Source organism: Lactuca sativa, chromosome 5 (assembly GCF_002870075.4).
Source record: "Lactuca sativa cultivar Salinas chromosome 5, Lsat_Salinas_v11, whole genome shotgun sequence".
NCBI lineage: Eukaryota > Viridiplantae > Streptophyta > Magnoliopsida > Asterales > Asteraceae > Lactuca > Lactuca sativa.
This window is the reverse complement of record NC_056627.2, coordinates 154,090,151-154,099,015: the sequence shown is the minus strand read 5'-3', so window position 1 is coordinate 154,099,015 and position 8,865 is coordinate 154,090,151. Positions and strand designations below refer to the sequence as shown.

General features: G+C 38.7%; 1 protein-coding gene across 1 annotated transcript; it reads right to left on the bottom strand.

Moving 5' to 3' along the window:
• Positions 1-3,874: 3,874 nt before the first annotated feature.
• LOC111890466 (uncharacterized) lies at positions 3,875-5,761 on the bottom strand. Its single transcript, XM_023886585.2, has 2 exons — positions 4,417-5,761; positions 3,875-4,326 (listed from the first exon to the last, which is right to left on the bottom strand). The coding sequence occupies exons 1-2, from the start codon at positions 5,759-5,761 to the stop codon at positions 3,875-3,877; spliced, it is 1,797 nt and encodes a 598-aa protein (XP_023742353.2).
• Between the last annotated feature and the right edge of the window lie 3,104 nt (positions 5,762-8,865).

Below are 8,865 nucleotides of genomic sequence, written 5' to 3'. Positions count from 1 at the left end.
AATCACCAATGCAATCTAAAAGAACTATTGTAAATAAAATAACTAACTACAACTAAACTAAAATGGGGGGGGTGTTTGATTACAAGAAAACTAAAAGACTTGAATAACTAAAAACTTGCAATTAAGCAAGATAGTGAGATGCTCAAATATTGGAGAGAGTTGGTTAACTAAGGAAATTCAACACAATGAACATTTGTGTGTTTATCATTAGGATTCAACATGAAGCTTATCATTCATCCCAAATTGGTTATAGCAATCATGAAGCATGATATGCCAAGATTCCTCTTAGGTAGTATGGAGGTTGGGGAAGCCCACAACACATGTTCTTAATCAAGATTAAGGGTTTAATTGAAGCAATTGAACCCAAGAAGTTGATTAGCCTTAAGAAAGAAGGAATCCCCAATTCATAGAGGATGTCAATGCTTACACATCCATAAAGGAGCTATGATTCATAAACTAGAGATGATTTTTACCATCATAAAGCCCTTGTTCTAAGATAATCCAATGATTCAATGCAAAATCAAAGAAATAAACTAACAATAGCTCATTCAAGTGCCAAGCTCATGATCAAAGCATTAAACACGCATAAGAAATATGATCTAGAACCATAAACATAAGATAATTGATAATCTAGCATGAATCCTTCAAAAACCCACAAACATTCAAAGGTTTTACCAAAGTTAACCAATATAGAGAGTTTAGCCACTCATGGCAATAGAAAAGCAATCACAAAAGTCTAATTGCATAAAGAAACTACCAATATCTTGTAAAGATGAAAAGAAATGAGTCTTCAAGCTCCAAAATCGCCTCCTACAGGTCTCCAATGGTGAAAAATCGAGAATGTGGCTGATGGATCTGATCCCCCAAGGTTATGGTGTGCCAAATGACCAAAATGCCCAAACTAGGCAGTTGCGCGGGTACTCGCTCGACGAAAATTCCACCCGTGCAAATATTGTTGTAATGCTATTGGTCCTTTATTCCTCCACTCCACCCTTCCACTACCAAAGATTCCTTTGGTCCCCTCCATATCCATGTGATTTAAACTAGCCAATCATCTTTTAGCTACAAAAATGGATGCTCCAAGCCCAAATTAATTATCCATGATCGATCTTCACAAGCCCACTTCATCCAAGCCTTTATCTTTTTAAGCCCAAACCTCCTTTTATGGATCCGCCAAGCCCAATAGCGCCTCGAGAGCCCACAAGTCCGTCTTCACTCTGATACAAAATCGCGATAAGCTCCAAAACCCTGCAAGATTCCTCATGCAAAATAAAAAGTCCCCGATACGATCCATGATAAAGAAAATAAAGAATATACAATGCAATACTAATAAAAAGAGCTAAAAATCTGAAACAAACTAACAAAAATAAGGAAATAAAATAAGCTATCAAATCACCCCAAGCTTAAACCTAACTTGTCCTCAAGTTAGAACAAGACTAAAATGAGCTCAGGATGAGCTAAACTAAAAAGAGAAAAAGAAAGATACCATACAACTTGGTCAACATCAGTCAACATGGTCAGAATTAGTCCTGCATGGACCCTACGCATCTTCAAAATGTTCCCCACTTTAGAGCCATAAACCACATTCTCAACCACTTGATGGGCGAATAGATCACGGTTGGATGTAGTCGCGGTGTGCAAGACAAAGGAAACAGAGATGCGCCCAGTAGGGGCACTTTAAATCACCAATGTAGACCATAGTGCACAAAGGTAAGGTGCCTCTTCACACACTATGGTTCCTACATTTGTCAGGCTAAAGTGTATAATACGAAATAGGGTGTTGCAGCACGGCCTCCGGGAAAACATCCAGTTTCAGAGGCTTCTCCTTTGTACTATCTTTTACAGTCTACCGTCTCATCGTCGGGGTCTTTTCTCACCAAAAATCAAAAATAAAATAAAATAATAAAAACTCTACTTAACCTAAATCTAAACCTAACAACCTAAATCTTCAATCTTGAACTTCTGTTATTTGGATTTCTGGCTATTCGTTGCTTGATATTCGATCTTTTTTTTTTCTTTTTTTTGAAGAGAAGCCTTGAACTTGGATTGTTGTTCTTCTTTTTGTGTTGCTCTTTTTCTTCATTTTCCTTCTTTGTTTTTGTTGCTTTTCTTTAATCATATTTACCATCTCTTATTGTCTTCAATTTTCCAATTTCTTCATTTTTTGTGTGTTTTTTTTTTTTTATATTGTATTTTCTTTTTGGAAGGTCTAAGGAATTTCACCATGTAATATAGGATGGAGGCTAACATGAACACCTAATAATCATTGACAATGTGCCAAGATCAACTAAAAAGGGTGGGATATAACTAAAAAATGGGTGTTACCGAAAAAACTTGGTCCCAAAAGATGTAAATTGGGGGACTCACTTCAAAGTTCATCAAGCATCTCAATGTAAGGTGTGATAAACAAAATCTATCTAGCTATCTACTCTAGACCCCTAGAAAAATGATGACCTATCTTAAAAAGGTGGTGAGAATCTAACTAAGCAAGGCTCGGACGAGACTCGGGAGTACTAAGGGGTACTCCCCTCAAAACCAAGATGCGAGTCTTCAGTGTCTTCAAAATATCATACCGGGCTAATCTTTGCTCGCACACATCGGTTTGACCAACCACATCCCTCCGCACCTAGACCCAATCAAGCTAGCTGCATCTGACCCCCACACAAGCGGTCTCAAAGTGGTATGTGAGGCTCAAAACGTGTCCCATTTATCAAATACAAGGAATTCCATATCAAGACCTGGGACCAATCTATGATTCAATACTTATGACTCGGCGCTATGGTACATGTAGGGATGAGAAGACAAGAGAGAACAAAAATAAATGAACTTAAACTAGAATGCATCTAAAAAGTATGAAAATTAGAAAAGAAAGAAACAAAATATGCAAAAAAAAAATTTACATTTTTTATGCAATTTTTTATGAATGACCTAAATGACTTACTCTAAATGCAACAATATACAACCTAAATGCAATAATAAAAAAATAAAAAATAAAAAATAAAGAATACCTCACCCCAAGCTTAAAATTAAGCATTGTCCTCAATGCTTAGGATGAGAGTAAGGAATGATCATACCGGGATCAAGATGAAGGAGGCCTGCGAGGACGGTATGGAAGCAACACATGGGTTGTACAATGATGTGTGGATGGAGTTCTTGGCCACCTAAATACACATGGATGAAAGCTTGGTCGCGCAAAGGAAGCATATGAAATGACTTGAAATTTTCTTATGAAATGGAATATTTGCACGGGTACCCTCGCAAACTTTGCGCGGGTGGGGGGCAGCCGCGCACACACATCAGAATACATCCCATGTTGGGGTAATTTGGAACTCGGAATCTGCACGGCTGGGGGTTGGGTCGCGCAAGGGTTGTGCGGGTGGCAGTCGGCCACTCATAACTTGCACGGGTGGGGGAGCCGGCCGTGTGCAATAATCAGATTACATCCCATGTGGGGGTAATTTAGAACTCGAAATCTGTGCGGCTGCGGGTCGATTGCGCAGCGGCTGCGCGAGTACCCGCACACAGTGCAGATTTTTGGCATTTTTCAAACTTCACCAAGATCATTGCTAGACTTCAATATGCTTATTTTTAGACCAACTTCAAGCTTAGAAACACCCAAAACTTCAAGCGGAGATTATTTATTCACAGTGCATTTGTTTAACGTCTTTGCCAAGACATAGTTCCGCTTCCGTCAACCTTTCTAATTCGGATTTTCCAATGTTATGTTTTTAAATTCTCCTGTGTCAAAGCCTTCATAAAGTGGTTTCAAGCGATGCCCATTCACTTTGAATATTTGATTTGTTTCCAAACTTTTAATTTCAACCGCACCGCGGTCAAACACTTTTATAACAATAAAAGGTCCGTGCCATCGAGATCACAACTTTCCTGGGAATAGCTTTAAGCGTGAATGATAAAGAAGAACTTTTAGACCCGGAATAAAGTGTTTTTGGGTTATGTGCTTGTCATGAAATGCCTTTTTCTTCTCTTTGCACCTTTTGAACCTTTTAATTATCTTCTTCTTGATCACTTCCATCATTGGATGATTCAATCTTCTTTGAGCTTCCCTCTTAGGCTTACAATCATCTGCGATGAGTATCTTGTTTGTGCATACATTAGGTCTTATCTTGTTTATTGGCTCAATCACATCAACCCGATACAATGGAGAAATGTTGCTAGGGTACCTCATTTCTTCAAAGATGTTGAAGTAAATGGTTTCTCCATCAAACTCCATAGTTATATTTCTTTTATGGACATCAATGATTGTGTGAGCGGTATGCATGAAAGGTCTTCTAAGGAGGATCATAGATGATTTGGAAGGAGTCTTCTCTTCAAGATCAATGACATAAAAATCCGCCGGAAAAACAAGTTGATTAACTTGTACTAACACATCCTCCAACACTCCTCTTGGAGACACACTTGACTTGTCTGCTAATTGAATGATTACTCCAGTTTCTTCCAAAGGTCCAACATTGAGAGATTGAAAAACCAAATATGGCATCACATTGATCGAGGCTCCAAGATCTAACATGGCACTTTCGACATGCAAATCACCAATGGTACAAGGGATAGCAAATATTCTCGGATCCTTGCATTTGGGAGGTAACTTCTTTTGGATAACTGTAGACACGTTTGCATTGACTTGAATCTTTTCATTTGCCTTGAATTTCCTCTTCTTGGTGCACAAATCCTTAAGAAATTTTAAATAACTTGGAATTTGCTTAATAGCATTCAATAGTGGAATGTTTATTTGGACTTTGCGGAAAGTTTCAAATAATTCATTTTCTTCTTCTATCTTCTTGGAAAAGGCTAACACGGAAGGGAAGGGTGGTGGTATGACCAATGGTTTAATGGGTTTGTTGGAAGAGTCAGGTTGATCAACGTTTGGCACAACCGGATCCTTTGGAGTAACTTCAACCTTCAGAGGCTCAACAACAATAACCTCATCTTCTTCTTCTCTTGAAACTCTTTTAGGGTTGCTTTCTCCAAGTGTTTTGCCACTTCTCAAAGTTATTTCACTCACATTGGGGTTCTTCTCGGTTTGAGATGGAAGTTTACCCCTTTTTTCCATCTTGTTGAGAGCGGTGGCCATGTCTCTAATTTGTGCTTGAATGTTGGAGAAGGTGTTCTTGGTCTCTTGTTGAAATTGGCTTTGGCTTTGAGCAAGAGAAGTAACGAGTTCTTGAAGGCTCATTTGATGGTTACCACTTGATTGGCCTTGTTGTGGAGGTTGTTGGTAATTTGGAGGGTTATAAGAAGTTTGTGGATATGGAGGTTTTTGAGAGGGGTATTGTGGATGTTGAGGTCTCATCAAACTGTTTGGTGGATTTTGCTTTGGTGGGTATAAGTTGTTTGGGTTATTCCTCCAATTTGGGTTGTAGTTATTTTGAAAGCCCATGGGTCTTGGTTGACCTTGATATCCTCCCATTGCATTAACATCCTCCGGTTCACTACCAAGTGAGGGACACTTATCAGTATAATGCCCCGTCATTGAACAAATGCCACATACCATCAATTGTTGACCACTTCCCACCACCATTTGACTTAGCACACTAGTCAAATCTAATAGCTTTGATTCCAAGTGTTGAGTGTTGCTAACTTCACCAACCATTTGTGGAGAACTTCTCTTCATTTCATTTCGAGTCCCAAAGTTCCTTTGATTTTGAGAAATGGTGCCAAAAAGTGATCGGATTTCGTGAGGTGTCTTGTTGAAGTTGTCACCACCACTTGAAGCATCAATCATCCTTCGATCTTTTTCATTCATACCCTCATAAAATTGTTAAAGAAGTAGTTGTTCGGGTATGTTGTGTTGAGGACAACTTGTACACAAATTGTTGAATCGCTCCCAAAAATCATGAAATGTCTCATTCTCCCATTGACGAATCCCCAAAATGTCACTTCTTTGGCTTGATATCCGGGATGTGGGATAGAACTTGCTATTGAAAGATTTGAGTAATTCTTCCCATGTGTGAATAGATCCCGGTGGTATGTTGAATAACCACTCTCTAGCTTTATCTTCCAAGGTGAGCGGGAAGGCGGTTAGCTTGAAATCATCCAATGTCACATTTTCGGGCAACATGCTAACACATATCATATGAAATGACTTCAAATGATTTTGAGGGTCTTCTCTATCCAAACCATGGAACTTGGTAAGTTGATGTATGAAACTTGACTTTAATTCAATTCCTCGGCGGTTTGCGGGATAAACAATAGCCAGAGGTGTATGAGTAACATCCGTTTCCATCATTTGTCTAAATGTCAACTCTTGAGGGGGATTGGGTGGAAAGGGGTTGTTGGGATATTGTTGCAAGTAATTGGGATGTTGTTGGTAAGGTGGATATGGGTATTGTTGGGGATTGCAGATTGGTGGTGGATAAGGTTGGTAGTTAGGGTATTAGTTGTAGAGAGGTTGTTGTTGTGGGTACATTGGGTTTTGGTACATTGGAGGGTGTTTGTAATTGGGTTGATTTGGGTAATGTACTTGTTGAAATTGAAAAGCATTGTTTTGAGGTTGGTTGTTTTGGTGAAAGTGTTGGTTTTGTGGTTGTGGTGGTGGTTGATAATTGGGTTGGTTTTGAGGATGGGCTTGATTCCAAGGTGGCATATCAATGAGAGGTTCTTGTGGTTGTTGTCTTGGTTGATAGGGTGGGGTATTAGCATCTTGATTATTTGGGTTTGGGTTGGGATTGTGAGGTGGAGTTTGATTCATGGCTATGTAGTTTTCAAAAGGAATGTCTTCAAAGGATTGACCAACAATTGGAGAATTCGGCTCGGTGTCGGTATCACTTGAAGTATGAACTTGATCTTCTATGTTAATTAGTGGAGAAGATGAAAAAGCTTGAACGAGTTGTTGTTGCTTTGCTTGTTTGGTTAACTTTTTCAATCTTTTTGCTTCTTTTTCAATTTTCGGATTGTAGAGTAGTTCACCGGTTCTTGTAGACCTAGGCATAAACAATCAAATAACAATAACCAATATTCCCCGGCAACGGTGCCAAAACTTGATGGGATGTCAAGCCCACCAAGCAAATTACACCCTTTGTTTGCAAATAAAATGTAATATAATGGTAAAAAAGGGTATCGATCCTCGGGAAAATGGTTGTATTCAATCACCAATGCAATCTAAAAGAACTATTGTAAATAAACTAACTAACTACAATTAAACTAAAAGGGGGGGGGGGGGGGGTGTTTGATTACATGAAAACTAAAATACTTGAATAACTAAAAACTTGCAATTAAGCAAGATAGTGAGATGCTCAAATATTGGAGAGAGTTGGTTAACTAAGGCAATTCAACACAATGAACATTTGTGTGTTTATCATTAGGATTCAACATGAAGCTTATCATTCATCCCAAATTGGTTATAACAATCATGAAGCATGATATGCCAAGATTCCTCTTAGGTAGTATGGAGGTTGGGGAAGCCCACAACACACCTTCTTAATCAAGATCAAGGGTTTAATTGAAGCAATTGAACCCAAGAAGTTGATTAGCCTTAAGAAAGAAGGAATCCCCAATTCATAGAGGATGTCAATGCTTACACATCCATAAAGGAGCTATGATTCCTAAACTAGAGATGATTTTTAGCATCATAAAGCCCTTGTTCAAAGTTAATTCAATGATTCAATGCAAAATCAAAGAAATAAACTAATAATAGCTCATTCAAGTGCCAAGCTCATGATCAAAGCATTAAACAAGCATAAGAAATATGATCTAGAACCATAAACATAAGATAATTGATAATCTAGCATGAATCCTTCAAAAACCCACAAACATTCAAAGGTTTTAACCAAAGTTAACCAATATAGAGAGTTTAGCCACTCATGGCAATAGAAAAGCAATCACAAAAGTCTAATTGCATAAAGAAACTACCAATATCTTGTAAAGATGAAAAGAAATGAGTCTTCAAGCTCCAAAATCGCCTCCTACAGGTCTCCAATGGTGAAAAATCGAGAATGTGGCTGATGGATCTGATCCCCCAAGGTTATGGTGTGCCAAATGACCAAAATACCCAAACTGGGCAGTTGCGTGGGTACCCGCGCGACGAAAATTCTACCCGCACAAATGTTGCTGTAATGCTATTGGTCCTTTATTCCTCCACTCCACCCTTCCACTACCAAAGATTCCTTTGGTCCCCTCCATATCCATGTGATTTAAACTAGCCAATCATCTTTTAGATACAAAAAAGGATGCTCCAAGCGCAAATTAATTATCCATTATCCATCTTCACAAGCCTACTTCATCCAAGCCTTTATCTTTTTAAGCCCAAATCTCCTTTTATGGATCCGCCAAGCCTAATAGCGCCTCAAGAGCCCACAAGTCCGTCTTCACTCTTATCTACAATAGCGATAAGCTCCAAAACCCTGCAAGATTCCTCATGAAAAATAAAAAGTCCCTGATATGATCCATGATAAAGAAAATAAAGAATATACAATGCAATACTAATAAAAAGAGCTAAAAATCTAAAATAAACTAATAAAAATAAGGAAATAAAATAAGCTATCAGCTGTTATGATCTGTTAGATCTGTACCCTGGTAGTTAGGGTGTTGCTATGCATATATGAACTGTTAGATCTGTACCCTGGTAATTAGGGTGTTATTATGTTGTTATGATCGGTTAGATCTGTACCCTGGTAGTTAGTGTGTTGTTATGCTATCATGATTTGTTAGATCGATATCCTGGTAGATAGGATGATGCTATGCTTAGCAGTCGGTATGATTTGTGTTATTGTTCGATTATGTGTTGTATGTATGTCGACATATGTGGTTGGGTTGGGCTGAGGCGGTCCTGCTTTGTGCTACAGGCCAACATACCCAGCGAGCGGTCCGGATAGGTTGTAGGCCCTACGAGGCGGTCCAGTCATGCCGAAG

Bases quoted from the DNA above. Each gene is read 5' to 3' on its own strand.
- LOC111890466 (XM_023886585.2), bottom strand. From the start codon at position 5,761: ATGAATGAAAAAGATCGAAGGATGATTGATGCTTCAAGTGGTGGTGAC. The intron at 4,327-4,416 runs GTGTGTCTCCAA...TTGATCTTGAAG, and splicing joins TCAATTAGCAGACAAGTCAA to AGAAGACTCCTTCCAAATCA.